This window comes from Schistocerca americana, chromosome 9, assembly GCF_021461395.2.
Source record: "Schistocerca americana isolate TAMUIC-IGC-003095 chromosome 9, iqSchAmer2.1, whole genome shotgun sequence".
Taxonomy (NCBI): domain Eukaryota; kingdom Metazoa; phylum Arthropoda; class Insecta; order Orthoptera; family Acrididae; genus Schistocerca; species Schistocerca americana.
Window position 1 is genome coordinate 9,118,606 of NC_060127.1, and position 23,653 is coordinate 9,142,258.

General features: G+C 44.9%; 1 protein-coding gene and 1 non-coding gene across 4 annotated transcripts in view; both read left to right on the forward strand.

Moving 5' to 3' along the window:
• The window catches only part of LOC124551160 (putative uncharacterized protein YKR104W), a 92,776-nt gene that overhangs the window by 68,456 nt on the left and 667 nt on the right, over positions 1-23,653 (forward strand). For 2 of the 3 annotated variants that reach the window (XM_047126132.1, XM_047126134.1), the window contains 3 exons: positions 10,985-11,151; positions 14,292-14,421; positions 17,972-18,082. In XM_047126132.1, coding sequence (XP_046982088.1) covers positions 10,985-11,151; positions 14,292-14,421; positions 17,972-18,082 — 408 coding nt within the window. The remainder of the gene's footprint in view (positions 1-10,984; positions 11,152-14,291; positions 14,422-17,971; positions 18,083-23,653) is intronic. The other variant, XM_047126133.1, reaches the window with a different exon arrangement.
• Trnat-ugu lies at positions 11,879-11,953 on the forward strand. The gene has a single exon. It is a non-coding gene; the product is annotated as a tRNA-Thr (tRNA).

The following is a 23,653-nucleotide window of genomic DNA, read 5'->3' on the forward strand; positions in this document are numbered from 1 at the left end:
TGTAAATACAGGTCTTTTGTTCCATTTCCATTATTTATATTGTCAGCAGTTATCCCAAATCCAGAAGAACGATAAATTTTCATAAGCTGAATATATAGAGGGCCTAAATAATAAAAACAAAACTGAAAGGAAGAGAAAATACACGGAGGTTGAGACATATGATAGTGCGACATGATTTTGTCGGAGCACTGTAAAACTTAAAATCCAAACAAGACTCCTGAAGTGAAGAAAGATATTGATATGCTTGGGAGAGTCAGCAACACAAAGCTATTGCACGTGGTTTGTAACATAAAGGAGACAGGCAACATATCTTCAGATTTAAAGAAAAACGTAATCATTTCTATTGTAAGAAAAGCAGATCATGACAGGTGGATATATTACCGAACCATCAATTTCGTAAGTCACGTTTACAAAATACTGGTGAAATTTATTTTCAAAACTGACCTCAGAGAAACTCAGTTTGTGTTCCGGAAAAATTTGACACACACGAGGCAATACTAATCGTTCGACTTAGAAGATAGTTTAAAGAGAGACAAACCTACTTTTATAGCATTAGTAGGTTTAGAGAAAGCTTTTCACAATATTGACTAGAATACACTGTTTGAAATTCTGAAGGTAGCAGGGAGCGGGAGCAGAATGTTAGGTACAACTTTTTCACAAACCAGACTGCAGTTGTAAGAGTTGAGGGAAATGAAAGGGCAGCAGAAGCTGAGAAGAGAGTGAGACAGGGTTGCCGCCTATCCGCGATGGCATTTAATCCGTACATTGAGCAAGCAGTAAAGGAAGTCAAGGATGTATTCAGGTGACCCTGAGACAAGAGGATTGGGAACTGAGACACTAAAACTAGTCGATCAATTTTGTCATCTCGACAAAAGAATATCTGATGATAACTGAAGTAGAAGGGCTGTTCTGAAAATGAGAAATAAAAATATAAATTTAAACGTTAAAACTTCATTTCTGAAGTTATGCTCTTTAAAGAGGCGTCACGTCGAAGACGAAAAATTCTGAGAAAAATAAATAAATAGAATCTCTGGAAATGAATTCTGAAAATTAGAAAGTTAAATAGAGTAACTAATGAAAAGGTTTTGATTCGAATTTGGAATAAAGGAAATTTATGGTACAACGCAACTAAAAGAAGGAATTGGTTGATTGGACGCATCCTGAGAGACCAGGGATTAATTATTGGCAACGGAGGGAAGTGGTGGAGGCGTAGAAGTTGTAGAGGAAGACCAACAGCTGATTACATTAAGCAGGCTCAAATGGATGCAAGTTACAGTACTTAACCCGACATGAAGAGGTTTTCGTAGGATAGAGTAGCGTTGAAACCACATTTTAACAGTCTTTGGACGGAATAAAGGAACATCATCAACAATGGCCATCAACATATCAAAAATATCCGCATTTCCAAAGCACAGCAATAATCACAAATTAATATAATTGTTGGAAACAGTGAAAATGTACCAAATGGTGGACGAGAATGTGAAAACACCAACAAAGAGAGAGCCAGTACGGCTTGGCCGTTGATCATACCGCTGTGTCTTTCCCTTTGCATTGTCTGCCTCACGAGAAGCATCGACTAGACTCTCCCCACCTCCCCATGTCCCCCAACCCATCTCTTCCTCAGCCTGCTCCTGACTTGGCCCATTTTTATTCCTTCCTTCAACGATTCCTCGTTGCGGCCAGTTTGTTCCAAATAGTGGTTGATCATTTCAAGTTGGATTCTTTCCTCTACTATTGTTCGAAGTGCTTCACTATTCCTTATTCTCTGAGTCCACTTCTCTTCGAACACCTCACTCCACAATGATGAACCATAATTTTTGCCGTCAACAAATCTTGCACTTTTTCGAAATCTCTTCTGTGCATACTGTAATTCTTATTTCCTCAACACAACTTTTTCTACCAACATACTTTCTCGGCAGCTAACCCATTGTAATTGTTCCACGGTCTTTCATTCCAACAATGTTTTTTCAGAACCTTCATATTTTTTATTTCTCATCACTTTGTTCTTTCCAACGTTTATCCTCATCATGTACTACTTACCCACTTTTGGGAACTACCAGAATCATAAATTGTAGTTCCTCGTCTGCAACAGCCAACACTGCTTAATTATTTAGTTATTTATTATACACACACCAAATAAAGGTTTTACATCACCACTGTTCCCAGAACTCCTGAAGATAGACGTTGACTGTGGATAGCCGGCCGAAGTGGCCGTGCGGTTAAAGGCGCTGCAGTCTGGAACCGCAAGACCGCTACGGTCGAAGGTTCGAATCCTGCCTCGGGCATGGATGTTTGTGATGTCCTTAGGTTGGTTAGGTTTAACTAGTTCTCAGTTCTAGGGGACTAATGACCTCTGCAGTTGAGTCCCATAGTGCTCAGAGCCATTTGACTGTGGATATTGTATCACAGACACAGTACCGTACACTTCAGAAACAACTATGCATGATCAGCGCCTATTAGACGGAGGCGGTCTGACAGCCGATCAGTTCCAGTCATTCCACCAGGAAGGAGGTACACGGCTCGTGTTGCTCGTAGTTCAATCATGCCCAGACGGTCAATACCGCGGATCGATCGCGTCTGCGTTGTTACTTTGTGCAAGGAAGGGCTCTCAACAAGGGAAGTGTCCAAGCACCCGGGAGTGAACCAAAGCGATGTTGTTCGGACATGGAGGAGACCAAGAGAGGTAGGAGTTGTCGATGACATGCCTCGTTCAGGACACCCAAGGACTACTATTGCAGTGGATGACCGCCACTTACGCATTATGGCTCGGAGGAACCCAGACAGCAACGCCACCATGTTGAAAATGCTTTTTGTGCAGCTACAGGACGTCGTGTTACGACTCAAACTGTGTGCAATAGGCTGCATGATGCACAACTTCACTCCCGAAGTCCATGGCGAGGTCCATCTTTGCAAACACGACACCGTGCAGCATGGTACAGATGGGTTCAACACCATGCCGAATGGACCGCTCAGGATTGGCATCACGTTCTCTTTACCAATGAGTATCGCATATGCCTTCAACCAGACAATCGTCGGAGATGTGTTTGGAGGCAACCCGGTCAGGCTGAACGCCTTAGACACACTGTCCAGCGAGTGCAGCAAGGTGGAGGTTCCCTGCTGTTTTAGGGCAGCATTATGTGGGCCGACGTACGCCGCTGGTGGTCATGGAAGGTGCCGTAACGGCTGTACGATACGTGAATGCCATCCTCCGACCGACAGTGCCAACCACATCGGCAGCATATTAGTGAGGCATTCGCCCCCATCGTGCACATCTTCTGAATCACTTCCTTCATGATAACGACATCGCTCGACTAGAGTGGCCAGCATATTGTCCAGACATGAACGCTGCCGAACATGCCTGGCATAGATTGAAAAGGGCTGTTTATGGACGACGTGACCCACAAACCACTCTGAGGGATCTACGCCGAATAGCCGTTGAGTAGTGGGACAATCTGGGCCAACAGTGTCTTGTTGAAATTGTGGATAAGATGCCACAACGAATACAGGTATGCATCAATGCAAGAGTACGTGCTACTTGGTATTAGAGGTACCGGTGTGTACAGCAATCTGGACAACCACGTCAGAAGGTCTCGCTGTATGGTAGTATACAACATGCAATGTGTGGTTTTCATTACCAAAAAAAGGGGAGAAATGAAGTTTATGTTTTCTCTATTCCAATTTTTTGTACACGTTCCGGAACTCTCGGAACCGAGGTGATGCAAAACTCTTTTTGATGTCTGTATTTATCATTTTTGCACCTCGTGTAATGCCTCATGCTATTCAAAGCTTTTTCTAATGCTGTCGGTATCACAGCATAAATATTGGAAAGCGCTGGTGGCAAACAACATCCTTGTCTAATAACTCTTCAGGTATCATTTACAACCACACTGATGGAAAAAAACCGTAATACCAAAAAATAATTGACCTAGAGCAATGAAATTTCGAGAATACATTTGTATAGGAAATATATTGAAGTGGTTAACATTGCAAGATCAGAGGCTAATGTAAGCACGAAATATGCCATCGGAAATGTGAAATACTGGTACATTAATAAACGGTGTAACCTGCCAGAATGTTGAATGTTACCAAGAAAATGTGCATGCATGTGTTGCGTGACATGCTAGCTTCTGAGATGGACTTCCTTGACTGCTGCATTTGGTGGGTCAACAGACAAGGAGGGGGAGAATGAGATTTTCACTCTGCAGCGGAGTGTGCGCTGATATGAAACTTCCTGGCAGATTAAAACTGTGTGCCCGACTGAGACTCGAACTCGGGACCTTTGCCTTTCGCGGGCAAGTGCTCTACCATGTGAGCTACCGAAGCACGACTCACGCCCGGTACTCTCAGCTTTACTTCTGCCAGTATCTCGTCTCCTACTTTCGAAACTTCACAGAAGCTCTCCTGCGAACCTTGCAGAACTAGCACTCCTGGAAGAAAGGATATTGCGGAGACATGGCTTAGCCACAGCCTGGGGGATGTTTCCAGAATGAGATTTTCACTCTGCAGCGGAGTGTGCGCTGATATGAAACTTCCTTGTCTCCGCAGTATCCTTTCTTTCAGGAGTGCTATTTCTGCAAGGTTCTCAGAAGAGCTTCTGTAAAGTTTGGAAGGTAGGAGACGAGATACTGGCAGAAGTAAAGCTGTGAGTACCGGGCGTGAGTCGTGCTTCGGTAGCTCAGATGGTAGAGCACTTGCCCGCGAAAGGCAAAGGACCCGAGTTCGAGTCTCGGTCGGGCACACAGTTTTAATCTGCCAGGAAGTTTCAAGGAGGGGGAGATTAGTATTTAACGTCCCGCCATTACAGACGGAGCACAAGCTCGGATCAGGGAAGGATTGAGAAGGAAATTGGCCATGCTGTACCAATGGAACCATCCCAGCATTTGCCTGAAGCGATTTAGGGAATTCATGGAAAACCTAAATCAGGATGGTATGATGCGGGTTTGAACCGTCGTCATCCAAATGCGAATCCAGTGTGCTAATCATTGCGCCACTTCACTCGGTCCAGTCAATACAGGGGCGGTTAATGCTGGTTGTGGATGACACTGCAGCTATCGTCCGACAGTGTCCCATATGTACTCGTTTGGGGACAGATCTGGTGATCGAGCTGGCAATCGCACATGTCGACATTGTACAAAGCTTGGGCAACATGCCGAACTCTATAGAGCATATTGGGTTCAAAAAGCTGCATTTGGGCGAGGGTTATCCTCCTGGGAAACACCCCCCGGAAAGCTGTTCATGAAGGGCAGCACAGCAGTTAGAATCAGCAAACTGGCGTACAAAGCAGCAGTCAGTGTGCGTGGTATAAACACGAGGGAGCTCCTGCTGACGTAAGTTCAGACCGTACCTCCAGGTGCAGGTCCAGTGTGTGTACTAAGCAGACAGGCTGGCTGCAGGCCCTAAACTGGACACCTCCTAACCAGCACTCGGCTATCGCTGGCACCGAGGCAGAGCAGACCAGCTTTAATCAGAAAACACGACAGACTTCCACCCACCCCTCGAATGAGTTCTCGCTTGACTCCACTCAAGTCGCAAATGACGGTGGTTTGGGGTCAGTGGAATGCACACTACAGGGGTCTGGCTCGGAGCTGTCTTTAAAGTAACCGATTTGCAACAGTTCGTTGTGTCGCTGTTGTTCCAATTGCTGCTCAGATAGCTGCTGCAGCTGCAGTACGGCGCACCAGAGCCATACGCCGAACGCGATGGTCTTATCTCTCAGTAGTGCCACGTGGCCGTCCGGGCCCCGATCTTATTGCGACCGTACTTTCTCGTGATCACCGCTGGCTATATTAATGCTACGTCTTTCTGCAGTATCTCAGAAGGAACATCTAGCTTCTCGTAGCCCTATTACACGACCTTGCTCAAACTGAGTGAGTTGTTGATTGAGGCGCCCGCTAAAACCGCTGGGCAGTACAGGTAATTAGGATAGTGGGAAGGGCCAATTAAGGTTTGGGTCAGTTTCAACTTGTAATTGTAATTTATTGTAATTTAATAACACATTTACAACCAAAGCGGCACATAACCAAACATTTAACAAACGCAACTCTTTCACGGCTGAAGGCCACCAAATAAGAAATCTTAAAAATCAACAAGATAAAAATGCAGTTAAAATAACAAATAAAATAATTTAAAAAAAACATATACCATAGCTAGGTGGAAAGCCCCAAGGCAAAGTAGATAGAGCAAACAAACGTAAGGTGCAATACAAATGGTTGGAGGCCACAATTAAATGTCAAAATTTTGAAAGATATTACCATAATCTTTTAAAGGCAGACGGCCGCAATGTTTAAGCTTGAAAGATAATTTTAAGAATAAAGTTGCAAGGCTGAAAGCCCACAATCAATTTTCCAAAATTTTACGAAAATATAACCATAAGCCTTAAAATTTAAATAGCTGGAAACAGATAATTAAACACCGATGGGAAAGACAATAAAGACAACGGCACTCAGAAGCCCCCAGGGACGTCGGTTTGCGCCCGTTCACTTAGGTGAGACAGCTGGTGAGCCCAACTACACTTGATCCGTCGGAATCCAACCAGGAGACAGCCACGGACCGACCTACACAACGACTTGCTAGCCATCAATCATTACATGAGAACGCAACCACAAAAGGTTACGTGATGATCCACAATGATCTATATATTAGCTGTCAGAATTACACACCAAGCTGGACAGCGACAACAGGTGAGGAAAAGACACTGCCTGAAATTACGTTAGTGGCCAGGGCAGGTAACCGGAACACTAACAGCCACAAGGCAGAAAATTCCGCTGGTACACTTGAATTTGAAACACGGTAATATAGTTAACTTCACCCAAAAGAACACTGCCTGAATTTACGTCAGTGCCCCGGGGCAGGTAACCAGGACACTAACGGCCACAAGGCAGAAAATTCCACAGGTGCACTCGAATTTTAGTCAACCAATATAGTTACTTGCCACCGCATGGTGGCTAAATTTCGGCAATAGAAACACTCGTCATTGCTCACAGGGAAACCTCCCCAACAGCGAACCACCGAAACGAACCACCACAACATGAATGGACGCGGCTTGGGTATTTGATAATGTTACTTAAATTCCGTCTTGACTGCAAATTTTTTTTTTTATTCATATGACCGGTTTCGGTTCATTCAGAACCATCTTCAGATCTGATATTTCAGTTACAGGAGTAACCCGTCCAAATCCAGCAACTTTCACATGCTGATGTGACGTAGCATGTGAAAGTCGCTGGATTTGGACGGATTACTCCTGTAACTGAAATATCAGATCTGAAGATGGTTCTGAATGAACCGAAACCGGTCATATGAATAAAAAAAAAATTTGCAATCAAGACGGATTTTAAGTAACATTATAAAATCACTAATTGCCGTTATCCCGTAAGACATTATGTCTGTTTTTGTAAAATTTGGATATTTGAAACCACTACTTTGACGTCCTGTGTCGGTGAACCACGAAGCTCGTAGCGATCGGACAGCTCCACACACGCTCCGACACTGCGCAGGGACCGCCAGCGGATCCAGCCGCCTGCACCGCGCGGAGATAACTTCCCTGGTCCGCAGCAACCGACCGACTCCCCTCACAATGTCGACAACATCTAAAATCGTCGTCATTGGAAATAACGCCAAGTACACACACGAACTGACAAACACTTGCACGAAGACCTGTATAACACACAACAGTAACTAAGCACGCACGAAGACAAATCGGGAGTCAAATGGTTCAAATGGCTCTGAGCACTATGCGACTTAACTTCTGAGGTCATCAGTCGCCTAGAACTACTTAAAGCTAACTAACCTAAGGACATCACACACATCCATGCCCGAGGCAGGAGTCGAACCTGCGACGTAGCGGTCACGCGGTTCCAGACTGAAGCGCCTTTAACCGCACGGCCACACCGGCCGGCAAATCGGGAGTCGATGCACACACACACACACACACACACACACACACACACACACACACACACACAGTCGACTCATGAACGATCGGCGATCCAAAGCGCGTCGTCCGGTAGGAGGACCGACCGACGATCCACCAAGACCGTGGCCCGGCTCAGGTGATGCGTGGCGGCAATGGTAGGGCGAGCCATGTGGACGCAGACCTCACAGCTCCAACCCGACTGCACTACCGCCGCATTGCAACTCCCCGACTGGCAGGTCCGGACTGCGCTCCAGACGCGTTCCAACTGACTGGCAGACCCGAACTCGAGACCCGAACTGCCTACGACAGACAACGACCGGGAAGTAACAGCAGTCGAGCAAAGATACTACGAGAGGGCATACATCGATCGACACGCGCTGCTACGCCGGTCACGGTCAGGCAAAGCAGCAAATCAGTGGCAGTTTTTTTTTTTGTCATCAGTCTACTGACTGGTTTGATGCGGCCCGCCACGAATTCCTATCCTGTGCTAACCTCTTAATCTCAGAGTAGCGCTTGCAACCTACGTCCTCAATTATTTGCTTGACGTATTCCAATCTCTGTCTTCCTCTACAGTTTTTGCCCTCTACAGCTCCCTCTAGTACCATGGAAGTCATTCCCTCATGTCTTAGCAGATGTCCTATCATCCTGTCCCTTCTCCTTATCAGTGTTTCCCACATATTCCTTTCCTCTCCGATTCTGCGTAGAACCTCCTCATTCCTTACCTTATCAGTCCACCTAATTTTCAACATTCGTCTATTGCACCACATCTCAAATGCTTCGATTCTCTTCTGTTCCGGTTTTCCCACAGTCCATGTTTCACTACCATACAATGCTCTACTCCAGACGTATATCCGCAGAAACTTCTTCCCCAAATTAAGGCCGGTATTTGATATTAGTAGACTTCTCTTGGCCACAAATGCCTTTTTTGCCATAGCTAGTCTGCTTTTGATGTCCTGCTTGCTCTGCCCGTCATTGGTTATTTTACTGCCTAGGTAGCAGAATTCCTTAACTTCATTGACTTCGTGACCATCAATCCTGATGTTAAGTTTCTCGCTGTTCTCATTTCTACTACTTCTCATTACCTTCGTCTTTCTCCGATTTACTCTCAAACCATACTGTGTACCCATTAGACTGTTCATTCCGTTCAGCAGATCATTTAATTCTTCTTCACTTTCACTCAGGATAGCAATGTCATCAGCGAATCGTATCATTGATATCCTTTCACCTTGTATTTTAATTCCACTCCTGAACCTTTCTTTTATTTCCATCATTGCTTCCTCGATGTACAGATTGAAGAGTAGGGGCGAAAGGCTACAGCCTTGTCTTACACCCTTCTTAATACGAGCACTTCTTTCTTGATCGTCCACTCTTATTATTCCCTCTTGGTTGTTGTACATATTGTATATGACCCGTCTCTCCCTATAGCTTACCCCTACTTTTTCAGAATCTCGAAGAGCTTGAACCATTTTATATTGTCGAACGCTTTTTCCAGGTCGACAAATCCTATGAACGTGTCTTGATTTTTCTTTAGCCTTGCTTCCATTACTAGCCGTAACGTCAGAATTGCCTCTCTCGTCCCTTTACTTTTCCTAAAGCCAAACTGATCGTCACCTAGCGCATTCTCAATTTTCTTTTCCATTCTTCTGTATTCTTGTAAGCAGCTTCGATGCATGAGCTGTTAAGCTGATTGTGCGATAATTCTCGCACTTGTCAGCTCTTGCCGTCTCCGGAATTGTGTGGATGATGCTTTTCCGAAAGTCTGATGGTATGTCGCCAGACTCATATATTCTACGCACCAACGTGAATAGTCGTTTTGTTGCCACTTCCCCCAATGATTTTAGAAATTCTGATGGAATGTTATCTATCCCTTCTGCCTTATTTCACCGTAAGTCCTCGAAAGCTCTTTTAAATTCCGATTCTAATACTGGATCCCCTATCTCTTCTAAATCGACTCCTGTTTCTTCTTCTATCACATCAGACAAATCTTCACCCTCATAGAGGCTTTGAATCTATTCTTTCCACCTATCTGCTCTCTCCTCTGGATTTAACAGTGGAATTCCCGTTGCACTCTTAATGTTACCACCGTTGCTTTTAATGTCACCAAAGGTTGTTTTGACTTTCCTGTATGCTGAGTCTGTCCTTCCGACAATCATATCTTTTTGGATGTCTTCACATTTTTCCTGCAGCCATTTCGTCTTAGCTTCCCTGCACTTCCTATTTATTTCATTCCTCAGCGACTTGTATTTCTGTATTCCTGATTTTCCCGGAACATGTTTGTACTTCCTCCTTTCATCAATCAACTGAAGTATTTCTTCTGTTACCCATGGTTTCTTCGCATCTACGTTCTTTGTACCTATGTTTTCCTTCCAACTTCTGTGATGGCCCTTTTTAGAGATGTCCATTCCTCTTCAACTGTACTGCCTACTGCGTTATTCCTTATTGCTGTATCTACAGCGCTAGAGAACTTCAAACGTATCTCGTCATTCCTTAGTACTTCCGTACCCCTCTTCTTTGCGTATTGATTCTTCCTGACTAATGTCTTGAACTTCAGCCTACTCTTCATCACTAGTAATTTAAATTAACGTTGTGAGGTGGAAGTACGTTAAAAACAGGGTGTAAGAAACATGATGGCGGGAACACGAGCCACGCACGGCGCGTTGACAATGGCGCCTTTGTCGCCCTACAGGCATTCTTGGCTAACATCAACGCACCACGTCCAATCTGAAAGGTGGTTGACTAGCACGACCGTTACCGCGTGTATTTACAGCAAACCTGATTTGTATCCTCGTGGTGTCGCTGCCACCGCCACTCTTAGGGGACTGGCGTAAAATTTCAACAGACATCATCTTTCAGATGTAGAAACACGCCCAACAGCTTTCGCGGCTATTGCACAACTTCTTCCTGGTGTTGCGATTTTTTTCCGTCAGTGTATTTCCCCACCACCAGTCACAGGACAAAAGACAATCAGTTTTCTCATCAGTGCAGTGGTGTCAGTGTCGTATGGACACATTCCTGTGACAGACATTACAGTTTGCAGGGTCACCGAGTTTGCAGCAGCTGGTATGCTTGTAGGTGGAGCTCAGCGGTCTGGTCGCTGGGACCGGTCTGGAGACTCCAGTGGGCGCTGGAGGCAGCGGCTGGAGCGCTGGACAGCGGCAGCTCATCTGCCTGGCCAGGGCGGCCCTGAGGAACGCCAAGGTGTTGATCATGGACGAGGCGACCGCCAACATCGACCACGAGTGAGTACAGTGCCCGGCTGTGCCCTAAGCTGTCCTCAGACGAGGGAAGGGCAGAAACCTGCTTGTGATGTCGGGGAATCGACGCTGTTTCATATTCGGCATAGCTGAAGGTTATATCAGTACCTAACACAAACTGTCACGCTATTTACGGTTTATTACTTTTATAACAGAGTACAATAAAACATTCTTGCATCACAAGATATTTCTTTCGTTTTGTGGCCGGTTTAGATCTGTATGATCCTCATCAGACATACCTTTCATTCCAAACTAGTTCATAAGACAGAAAAACTTGTAAGCGAGATGGGCGCCGTCAAAAGATGCAATAAGATAACAAAACTAACAGTATTCTCAGTCATCCTGCAATATAGGTCAGTTGTGTTTATAATAGTTTTATTATGCTCTTACATCTGTTGACGGTACCTGTCTCGGTTTTAAATTTTTTGAAATTACAATGAAATGGATACCCTTAGCTGCATCAGACGTTGATATAAGTCAACGGGGACAGTTGAAAATGTATGCTCCGACCGGGAGTCGAACCCGGGATCTCCTGCTTACATGGCAGACTGTCCATCTGAGCCACCGAGAACACAGAGGATAGTGCGACTGCAGGGACTTATCTCTGGCACGCCTCCCGTGAGACCCACATTCGTAACTTATTGTCCCGTACCAAATTCCTAGTGCCCCTGCCCATCATATTCATTATTCGCTGCTTTACCGCCGATTCTGTGTCCTCGGTGGCTCAGATGAATAGAGCGTCTGCCATGTAAGCAGGAGATCCCGGGTTCGAGTCCCGGTCGGGACACACATTCTCAACTGTCCCCGTGGACTTATACCAACGCCTTATGCAGCTAAGGGTATTCATTTCAATGTAATTTCACTCTAACGATCTGCATGGTCACATGTCCGAAAGAACAGATACCATATACATATATATTTAAGTTTTTTGTTTCGTTTTATGCAGCCAGCAGGAATGATCAACATTCACAGATTTGATCGGAACGATCAATCGAAGCAAAAACGTCTAGGAAACATGGGCTCTAATGTGCTTTAAGAGCTATGAAAAATTGTTCACTAGAAGAGAGGAGTTTCACAGTATCGAAGATGAGCAAGTGTGCATAGCTCTTAAGAACTGTATTTTAGAGCCAATGGAATTATCGTTTATGTCATGTCCCTGATTACGGACCATTTCTCCTGGGAATGACAAACGTGCCTGATGATAAAGATCGAAACCGATTGTAAAACAAAAGAAAATGGTTTGCGATCGAAGATTTATAACAGTTTTTAGCTGAGTACCTGGCGTTGCTCAGGTATGTATTCACTCCACTTCTATTGGCACAGTTCCTCCTTCCACCTCTCTTTGCTCGTCCCCTCCGCCCTCTATGTCCACATCCTTCTGTCCTCTCTCTCTGTTCACCTCTTCCAGCCCCATTGTCTCTCTGTCGGTCTCTCTCTGTCCATCTGATACCCCTCCATCACTCTTTCCATGTGCTCCTTCCCAGTCTCTCTGCCCATATGCTCCTGCCTCCTCTGCCTACCCACTCCTTCCAGCGCTGTTCATCTGCTCCTTCCCCCTCCGTCCAACTCCTCCACCCCCTCCTCTGAATTAATCTCGTCCTGCCCCTCTATCTCCTCCTCTACTTCCTTTATCTCTTCCTCCACCGCTCTCTTTTCATATCCTGTTCTTTCCTTCCTCTGTCCACCTCCTCCCCTTCCCTTTCTATGTTCATGCCAGTTCCCCTCTCTGTGTCCATCTATTCCTCGCTCATATCTATGTTCGTATCCTCCTTTCTATCCATTTCTACCTCCATGATTGTCTCTGGACATTATGACCCCCTCCTCTATAGGACGTTGCCGGTTCTTACCCTCACAGTATTTCTTCCAACTGAGTAAGTAATATGAGTACCAAGTTTGACCGAAACTGTGCCAGTGGTTTAAGTGTAGATGTGGTACATACATACATATGTACATCCATTTTTATAATATATATATTGTATGGCATACGAAGTGTTTTGAGCCACTGATGTTCATCTTCAGGAATCAAGCAATTCGCTGCAATACTACCTACGTTACTGAGGCAGCTGCCGAGGAAAGTGTCGTTAGTTCATAGTCCAGTGGCGAGGCTGTTTATTAGTTCGACGTCATCTGGGTACTGCAGGTTTTACCTCCGGCTGATGTGATATCAGAGCACCTGTCTCAGTTTCGTTGCACATTTTCATGATGATGTTAAATCGCATTTCAGTCTTTAGCACATTATACACGAGATTTATTCAATAACATGAACACAAGACAACTGCCACATATGTAGCGACGTTTTCTGCGAGTGTAGTGTGCTAACATATCAGTTCAAATATATAGTGAGATGTTATCTATGAGTGTAATGTGCTACGTACAGACTCACCTATCACACAGTGAAGAAACAAACGCGACTTAAAAATAATGTAAAGTGTGAAATGGAAAGAATGCACGTGTTTCACCATCAGTATCCTAAAAACAATTTGATTGTCATCTAATAGGTCCTCAGAACAAACTTAAATAAGTGTAATTACCGCTAAAAGGGGTCGTTTACAAAACTCCTTATCCATCAGTTACTTAGTATCGCCCGTCGGTGTGGGACCCTTAAGAAGTTTATGTAGTCAAAGTGCGAGAGTTGCAGAATTGCGCAGCAGACGCGATACAAGGAAGACATTTTTCGACCAGGATAATTTTCCTAAATTCCTAGAAAAACAGCCCTCCATTAACACATCTCGCACAACAACCGCGATCAGAGAAATCAGGTCTCATGTAGAGAGGTAACAAGAGTTTTCTCTTCTTCCCGCGTACCATACGTGAATGAAAGAGCAAGAGTCGTGAATGACACTGGTACAATGTCATGCACCCTCCGCCACCTACCGGATGGTGGCTTTTTGAGTACAGACGCAGATGTTCACAGACAAAAGTCGTGACGGTGGAAACAAAAGTGCGAATCAATAGACGGGTCCTGTATCGGATGGCAGTCATCCGTGCATACAGGCCCTACTCCACCACTGCGGAGTATGCGCAATGAACTACAGTACGGTGTAGCTGCAGCGTAATTTTGTTGATACCTCACGGTGCTTCCTACTGTATGAGTGGAACCAGATGTAGCCTGTTTTCTGTTTCAGGACGGATGCGATCATCCAGAGGACGTGGCGGAAGCTCTTCGCCAGATGCACAGTCATCATCATTGCCCACAGAATCCACACCGTCATGGACTGCGACAAGGTGCTCGTCATGAACAATGGAAAGGTTGAGGTAAGCGGCTGTTGCGTTCTTCTATACAGGGTAATTTATATCGCTAGGTGACTCTAAAGGGCGACGAGCTTTTTATTCAACTGCAACTGCATATCCCCACCTTCCGCTTTTACTTCGACATTTGTTTCACTTCCAACAAAGTTCACCGATGGTGAGCAATTGCCTATTCACGATTTTGTAATTAACGTCATTTTTATTATGTGGTTAAATACCTTTCCTACCACACAAACGTCACTTACACTAACCGAGAAGAGCAATGTGTGCCATCAGACTGCGTATTTGTATTGTGTGCTTCTTACTGTATATTCATATTTATGTTTTATGTCTGTGTATTTGTCCTGTGTCTTTTTATTTCGTATTTGTATTTTATGTATTTGTAATACAGTTACAACACTAAGAAAAAAATGGTTCAAGTGGCTCTGAGCACTATGCGACTTAACATATATGGTCATCAGTCCCCTAGAACTTTAAACCTAACTAACCTAAGGACATCACACAACACCCAGAAAATCCCTGACCCCGTCGGGAATCGAACCCGGGAACCCGAGCGCGGGAACGCTACCGCGCGACCACGAGCTACGGACGACAACACTAAGAGAGGACAGTCATGTACACCATACAGCTTGGTGTAGTTGTGTTTTTTATTCATTATTCTGTACTTATTTTCATACTGTGTACCACAAACGTCACTTACACTGAGGGGGAAATGGATACGCATTATTTGTCTTAGAAAATTCATATTTTGTATTCACATTCAGAATATTTTATCAGAAGTGTCAGTTATACTAAGGGACATCAGTCTTGTGCATTATCCATCTTTGTGTATTCTTATTTTGTATTTTTTGTGAATTTTCTTATTGTGTGCCATGACCATTACTTACACTAACAAGGGACATTGATCGCATTGGTAGTCTTTGTGTATTTCCATAATGTTATGAATCGTACTTTTATTTTGTGTGTTTGTACCACAAACGTCAGTTATACTCAATCATGTGTGCGCTACTTATCTATGTGTATTCGCATTGTACACTTCTTATTGATCTTTTGTATTCATATTCTCTACCACAGAGGTCAGTTACACTAAGTGTAATGTACCTCTGTATATACGTATTGTATATTTTGTGTTATATACGAACATTCATAATTAAACTACGTTTATAAACACAAGTGCCAGAAGATAATTTTTAAAGCACAGCACTTTCACTAACAGGAAATATATTTACGTTTCTACACTGAGCATGTCCAGTGCTATCTCGATGAATAATGTAACACGTGTGTAGGAGAACGTTGACCACTGAGGAAGCTTTACTACGAAGCGTAAAGCTTTTGGTCTTAAGATTTTCATTACTGTCGCAAGAGACAGCATTAACCTACATAACTTGTTCAGTCCTTCATTTGTGGGTCCGTATTTGCTTTACTACAGGGATTTGAAATCCGTCATTGTAGGTACTGAAAAGTGCGGATTTCTTTCAGAATAAGCGTTTCGATTTATTGCTTTAAAACATCTTCAGTGATAGGGAATGAAACATAATTGCGACTAAGTTTCGCATCTACATCTAAAAACAGTTAGTTACAAAATGTGTTGTATGAGTTTTACATACAGCAACTTTGTCTGACTTACGATTACATCTCCAAGAGTAGTCTGCATGCACATTTTCGAGCTATTCAAGCAGTTGGCACTGATATTTTTACCCTAATTTCACGTTTGCTAGCAGCACTCCACATTTCCTGAGGTGATATACGAAAAATATTTCACCGCTAGTATTTACAGTAGTTTGCGTTCTCCCAGGGACCTGCGATAAGTTAATTCGGATGTTTAAGAATACCCGCATACAGCATTAATGGCACTTTTCCTGTATCAGTTATGCCGATAAAATATCTAGGAGCGACACTAAGAAACGCCGCGAAATGGAACTGGTAAGGTCAGTTGTAGGAAAGGCGAGCGATCGACTTCGGATTATTGCCAAAATTCTAGGGTAGCGCACCTTATGAACACGTGAACCAGAACTCCACCGACAAGCTTTCAGAGGCAACAAAACGTATCTAGAAAATAAGGGCTCTAAAAGCGTATTTTAGGAACCATGGAAGTGATTGCATTATTCTACTGTGACACTAATGGTGATTTCACGCAATGAAAGGGAGAATGTAAAGATTGAAGGACTCATTTATTTAACAGTTAAATATTGAACAACGCTTTCCTTGCCATTGCCAGTCTACATTTTATATCCTCTCTACTTCGACCATCATCAGTTATTACGTCCCCAAATAGCAAAACTCCTTTACTACTTTAAGTGTCTCATTTCCTACTCTAATTCCCTCAGTATCACCCGACTTAATTCGACTACATTCCATTATCCTCGTTTTAGTTTTGTTGATGTTCATCTTATATCCTCCTTTCAAGACACTGTCTATTCCGTTCAACTGCTCTTCCAAGTCCTTTGCTGTCTCTGACCGAATTACAATGTCATCGGCGAACCTCAAAGTTTTTATTTCTTCTCCATGGATTTTAATACCTGCTCCGAACTTTTCTTTTGTTTCCCTTATTGCTTGCTCGATATACAGATTGAATAACATCGGAGAAATGCTACAACCCTGTCTCACTCCCTTTCCCAACCACTGCTTTCCTGTCATACCCCCGACTCTTATAACTGCCATCTGCTTCTGTACAAATTGTAAATAGCCTTTCGCTCCAATTTTTTCCAATACACCATATTATTTCGCACTTTTCTTGCTACAAAACCTTAATTTCAACATTACCTCCGTTGAAATCGACGGCCCTACGCTACCCTGCTGGAAGTACATGTATGCCTGCACGGTACCACAGTATCGGTCGACGCCGGAGCCAACGTCTCGCTGCGGCAGTAACCTCCCCATCACCCACGTAATGCATCCCTCGGACTGCAGTCTTTATTGTTCCAAACAGATTGTCCTTCGGCGCTACTTACGACCTTCTGTCAGACGGCGAAGAACACGGCGTTCACACACCTCTGAGCACCGCACCTGGTGGAAGAGTCTGTCAGCACTACGAACAGAGAATTCCAGTTGCGCAGCCAGGTGTCTGACTGTGATCGATCCATCACCTCGAATGAGAGCGTCTGCGCGTTCCAATACGCCAGGAGTCACAGACGTGCGCCGCCGACCAGCACGCGGGAGCTCGCACAGGTTTGCGACGATGACACACGCCACGCCCAACGACTCACCGTGGCTTTGTTCACTGGCAGCTCTCCGTAGACTTCCCGCAAGCGCTCTGGTTGTCCGCCAAAAGAAACCCAGTGACGAGTGTCTGTTCGGAACGCTGCCCATAGCGCTGCCACCGACTGGAACTTCTCGAAAGTATAGGGGCTACAGCGGGAATATCGCACCGTGTCCCACTCTGCACTTCTTCTACCGAAACTGGCCGAGGAAAAAAAAATACGTCGCTTTACTTACTGAACGGCACTCGTAACATTCATTTGCTGCTGTAATCGATGTTCGTTTCAGAGCCCTCCAGTAGGCTTGTGGGTGTCTGACGTCAGTGTGTGAGCCTGTCCACGTGTTGTGATGTTCGCAGCAATTCGGCCACCCGTACCAGCTGCTGAGGGAGCCCGGCGGCGCTCTGCACCGGCTGGCAGCGGAGGCCGGCGAAGACGTCCTCCAGAGTTTCCTGGAGCGCGCGAGGCAGGTGAGCGAAACAGGACGACGGCAAGCCAGCAGCGTCCCTAACCTCCCCTCCTGTCCGCACCAAAGAGATAGTACATGCCTGACACCATTCCACTTTCGGGGCGATCGAGAGCGATATGAAAATAGAAGCAACGAACTTCAAAACGCCACCACCGCTCTAGTAGAACATTTATTCAGATTCAGTGCTCTGCAAAATTATGTTGCTACCTTCGGATCCGTAAAGAATTGACCGAGGAAGCACAAAACAGGGTGCTAGATATCTACATAAATTTAAAAAAAAATGCATACATAACGTGTTAATACTAGCACGAATCCTTTACAGAAGAATGGAAAAACAGGTAGAAGCGGAACAAACACTGGTAGCAGTTATTTATGTAAAATATCTGGGAGTATGCGTACGGAAAGATTTGAAGTGGAATGATCATATAAAAATAATTGTTGGTAAGGCGGGTACCAGGTTGAGATTCATTGGGAGAGTCCTTAGAAAATGTAGTCCATCAACAAAGGGGGTGGCTTACAAAACACTCGTTCGACCTATACTCGAGTATTGCTCATCAATGTGGGATCCGTACCAGATCGGGTTGACGGAGGAGATAGAGAAGATCCAAAGAAGAGCGGCGCGTTTCGTCACAGGGTTATTTGGTAACCGTCATAGCGTTACGGAGATGTTTAACAAACTCAAGTGGCAGGCCCTGCAATAGATTCGCTCTGCATCGCGGTGTAGCTTGCTGTCCAGGTTTCGAGAGAGTGCGTTTCTGGATGAGGTATCGAATATATTGCTTCCCCCTACTTGTACCTCCCGAGGAGATCACGAATGTAAAATTAGAGAGATTCGAGCGCGCACGCAGGCTTTCCGGCAGTCGTTCGTCCCGCGAACCATACGCGACTGGAACAGGAAAGGGAAGTAATGACAGTGGCACGTAAAGTGCCCTCCGCCACACACCGTTGGGTGGCTTGCGGAGTATAAATGTAGATGTAGAAACCTACGTCGGGGAAAATTAGTTTGGATTCAGAAGAAACTTATCAACACGCGAGTCGATATAGACCCTACCCATTCTCATAGAAGATAGGTAAAGGAAAGGTAAACCTATATTTATAGCATTTGTAGACTTACAGAAAGCTTTTGACAATGTTGACTAAAATACTCTTTCAGATTCTGAAGGGGGCAGAGGTAAAATACAGGGAACAAAAGGCTATTTGCAATTTCTAAAGAAACCGGATGACAGTTAAAAGGGTCGAAGGGCACGAAAAGCAAGCACTGGCATTGGGACAGGGTTGTTGCCTATCCCCGATGTTATTCAATCTGTATATTGACCAAATAGTAAAGAAAACAAAAAAAATGGAGGAGGAATTAAAGGCCAGGGAGAAGAAATGAAAACTTCCAGAGCTAGAAATATTTGTGAACCTGAGTTGCTCGACGCTGAGATGGAACATCTCCACAATGCACTAATGAAGAATGGATTTTCGTCCGCCGAAATAAAACGTGCGTTGAGGCAGCCACGCAGAAATCATACTGACGTACAGGCTACTGCAAAATCTAAGGTTTTCCTGCAGTTTGTTAAAAATGTAACGGAAAGAATAGGGAGGATCTTGACGAAGCGGAATATTACCTTAATTTACAAGCCCACCAGGAAGATACAGGAATACCTTAAGCCTGCTAAGGACGCTCGCAAACCTTTGGAAAAAGCTGGAGTGTGTAGGATCCCATGCAGCTGTGGTGATGCTTATGTGGGTACAACTAAAAGAAGTGTTTCTGAACGTTTGGAAGAGCACAAGGGAAATTGTAGAAGAGGAGAAACGGAACGATCAGCTGTTGCGGAGCATGCTTTCCAGCCAGGGAACCACAATATTCGTTTCGAGGAGACGCAAGTACTAGCGGCCACAAGCGGATACTACGAAAGGCTCTACAGGGAGGCAATCGAAATCGCTAAACACCCAAATAATTTCAACCGAAAGGAGGAGGGTGTCAAATTAAACGGTATATGGATGCCGGTGTTAAAGAAGATGTGTACCACCCGTCCACTACTGGGTGATGGCAACGGCGATTGACGGTGACGGACAGCGGCCAATTGCACTGACGTTTTCAAAACACGTGACGTCACACCGCGGCGTGGGAGCGCGCGGACACGGAATTTAGCGGCAGTCAGTAGCGAGCCAGTGGGTGTGTTGGACCTCCCATCGAGATACGGACCCCCTTGAAGATGTCTCCCGCAGTCGGAGACGAAACGTTGGGAATTGAGACCAAATTCATCAACCGACCACGGCATAACAGCCCGGATACTTATAATGGACATGATATTTCCGGCCGTGGAAGTCTACATTTTAGTAAATATAGTACAGTTTGTACATCGCAACCTTTATGGTTTTTAATAATAGACAAACTCTCAATAATTAGCTATTCTGTCTCTGAACAGCAGCACTCGGTTGAAATACACCCGAAACCATAGCAGAAAAACTGATACCCTTTCATCCATTAAGCACATGGTCATACAATCATAATAATTAACTGTTTGGCGGCTTCAGTAAATCACAAAACCCAATAAAGGAATTTAAAAGGGGGTTTTTCAACCTCTCACCCCGAGCAATACAGTGGCCGACGGCCTCCACTTAACGGCCGAGAGCAGCGGCGTTTGCGTAGAGTTGTCAGTGCTGGCAGACAAGCAACATTGCACGAAATAGCCGCAGAAATCAATGTGGGACGTACAACGAACGTCTCCTTTTGGCATTATGGGCTGTGGCAGCAGACGACCGAAGCAAGTGCCTTTGCTAACAGCACGACAGCCTGCAGCGCCTCTCCTGGACTCCTGACCGTATTGGTTCGACCCTGGACGACTGGAAAACGGTGGCCTGGTCAGATGAGTCCCGAGTTCAGTTGTTAAGAGCTGATTGTATGGTTGGAGTGTTGGGCAGACCCCATGAAGCCGTGGGCCCAAGTTATAAACAAGGCACTGTGCAAGCTGGTGGTGGCTGCGTGATGCCGTGGGCTGTGTTTACGACGAGTAGACTGGATCTTATGGTCCAAGTGAACAGATTATTGGCTGCAAATGGTTATGTTCGGTGACTCGGACAACATCTGCTGCCATTCATGTTCCCAAGTAACGATAAAATTTTTATGGGTAGTAATGGGGGATATGATACTGTGTGAGGAGTTTGAGAGAGCACTGGAAGACCTGAGTCGAAACAAGGCCCCCGAACATTCCATTAGAACTACTAACAGGCTTGGGAGAGCCAGTCCTGACAAAACTCTACCATATGGTGAGCAAGATGTTTGAGACAGGCGAAACACCCTTAGACTTCAAGAAGAATATAATAATTCCAATCCCAAAGAAAGCAGGTGTTGACAGATGTGAAAATTACCGAACTATCAGTTTAATAAGTCACAGCTGCAAAATACTAACGCGAATTCTTTACAGACAAATGGAAAAACTGGTAGAAGCCGACCTCGGGGAACATCAGTTTGGATTCCGTAGAAATGTTTGAACACGTGAGGCAATACTGACCCTACAACTTATCTTAGAAGAAATGTTAAGGAAAGGCAAACCTACGTTTCTAGCATTTGTAGACTTAGAGAAAGCTTTTGACAATGTTGACAATGGTGGCAGGGGTAAAATACAGGGAGCGAAACGCTATTTACAATTTGTACAGAAACCAGATCGCAGTTATTAGAGTCGAGGGACATGAAAGGGAAGCAGTGGTTGTGAAGGGACTGAGGCAGGGTTGTAGCCTATCCCCAATGTTATTCAATATGTATATTGATAAGCAATAAAGAAAACAAAAGAAAAGTTCGGAGTAGGTATTAAAATCCATGGAGAAGAAAGAAAAACTTTGAGGTTCGCCGATGACATTGTAATCCTGTCAGAGACAGCAAAGGACTTGGAAGAGCAGTTGAAGAGAATGGACAGTGTCTTGAAAGGAGGATATAAGATGAACATCAACAAAAGCAAAACGAGGGTAATGGAATGTGGTCAAATTAAGTCGGGTGATGCTGAGGGAATTAGATTAGGAAATGAGACACTTAAAGTAGTAAAGGAGTTTTGCTATTTGGGGAGCAAAATAACCGATGATGGTCGAAGTAGAGAGGATATAAAATGTAGACTGACAATGGCAAGGAAAGCATTTCTGAAGAAGAAAAATTTGTTAACATCGAGTATAGATTTAAATGTCAGGAAGCCGTTTCTGAAAGTATTTGTATGGAGTGTAGCCATGTATGGAAGTGAAACATGGACGATAAACAGTTTGGGCAAGAAGAGAATAGAAGCATTCGAAATGTGGTGCTACAGTAGAATGCTGAAGATTAGATGGGTAGATCACATAACTAACGAGGAGGTGTTGAATAGAATTGGGGAGAACGGGAGCTTATGGCGCAACTTGACTAGAATAAGGGATCGGTTGGTAGGACATGTTCTGAGGCATCGAGGGATCACCAATTTAGTATTGGAGGGCAGCGTGGAGCGTAAAAATCTTAGAGGGAGACCAAGAGATGAATACACTAAGCAGATTCAGAAGGATGTAGGCTGCAGGAGGTACTGGGATATGAAGAAGCTTGCACAGGATAGAGTAGCATGGACAGCTGCATCAAACCAGTCTCAGGACTGAAGACCACAACAACAACAACAACAACAACAACAACAACAACAGTAATGCGGCGTGACACCGGTACACAGTTGTACGTGACTAGAATGTAGAACATCCTGGACAGTTCGAGGGAATGATTTGCCCACCCAGATCGCCCAACATGGATCCAAAAAATGGTTCAAATGGCTCTGAGCACTATGGGACTTAACATCGGAGGTCATCAGTCCCCTAGAACTTAGAACTACTTAAACCTAACTAACCTAAGGACATCACACACATCCATCCCCGAGGCAGGATTCGAACCTGCGACCGTAGCAGTCGCGCGGTTCGAGACTGAAGCGCCTAGAACCGGTCGGCCTCTCAGGCCGGCCCAACATGGATGCCATTGAACTTTTATGGAATATAATCGATAGGTCAGTTCGTGCACAAAATCCTGCACCGGCAACACTTTCGCAATTGTGGCCTGCTATACAGGCAGCATGGATCAATATTTCTGCAGAGGACTTCCAACGGCTTGCTGAATGCATGTCACGTCTAGTTGGTCTTCACGCCGGACGAAAGGAGGTCCGACATGATATCAGGAGGTGTCCCATGTCTTTTCTCACCACAGTGTACGCGAAAATACTAGATTAAGCTGTTCACATAACACGCAGAAGTTCTTTCCGTGCTGGCGGGTAAGACAAATGTAGAAGACGACTAATGCAAAGTATCTGTAAGCACTACACCCTTGAAATATGAAATATTCAGTCTGCCTGCTTGTATGCGGGCGTTTGGGCGCTGCGCAGTTTGCAAGCACGATTTCGAAGAGACATGCAGCAACTACTTGTCTTCGAATATCTCCTTTGAGGTCCCTCGCTGTGAAAACAACCACAGTAAGAGCACACAGTTCTGGCGGCTGCCATCAGAGTGTGGCACCGCCCCACACGTCCGCAGCTCGTGGCCTACTGGCTAGCGTTGCTGTCTCTGGATCACGGGGTGCCGGCTTCGGTTCCCGGCC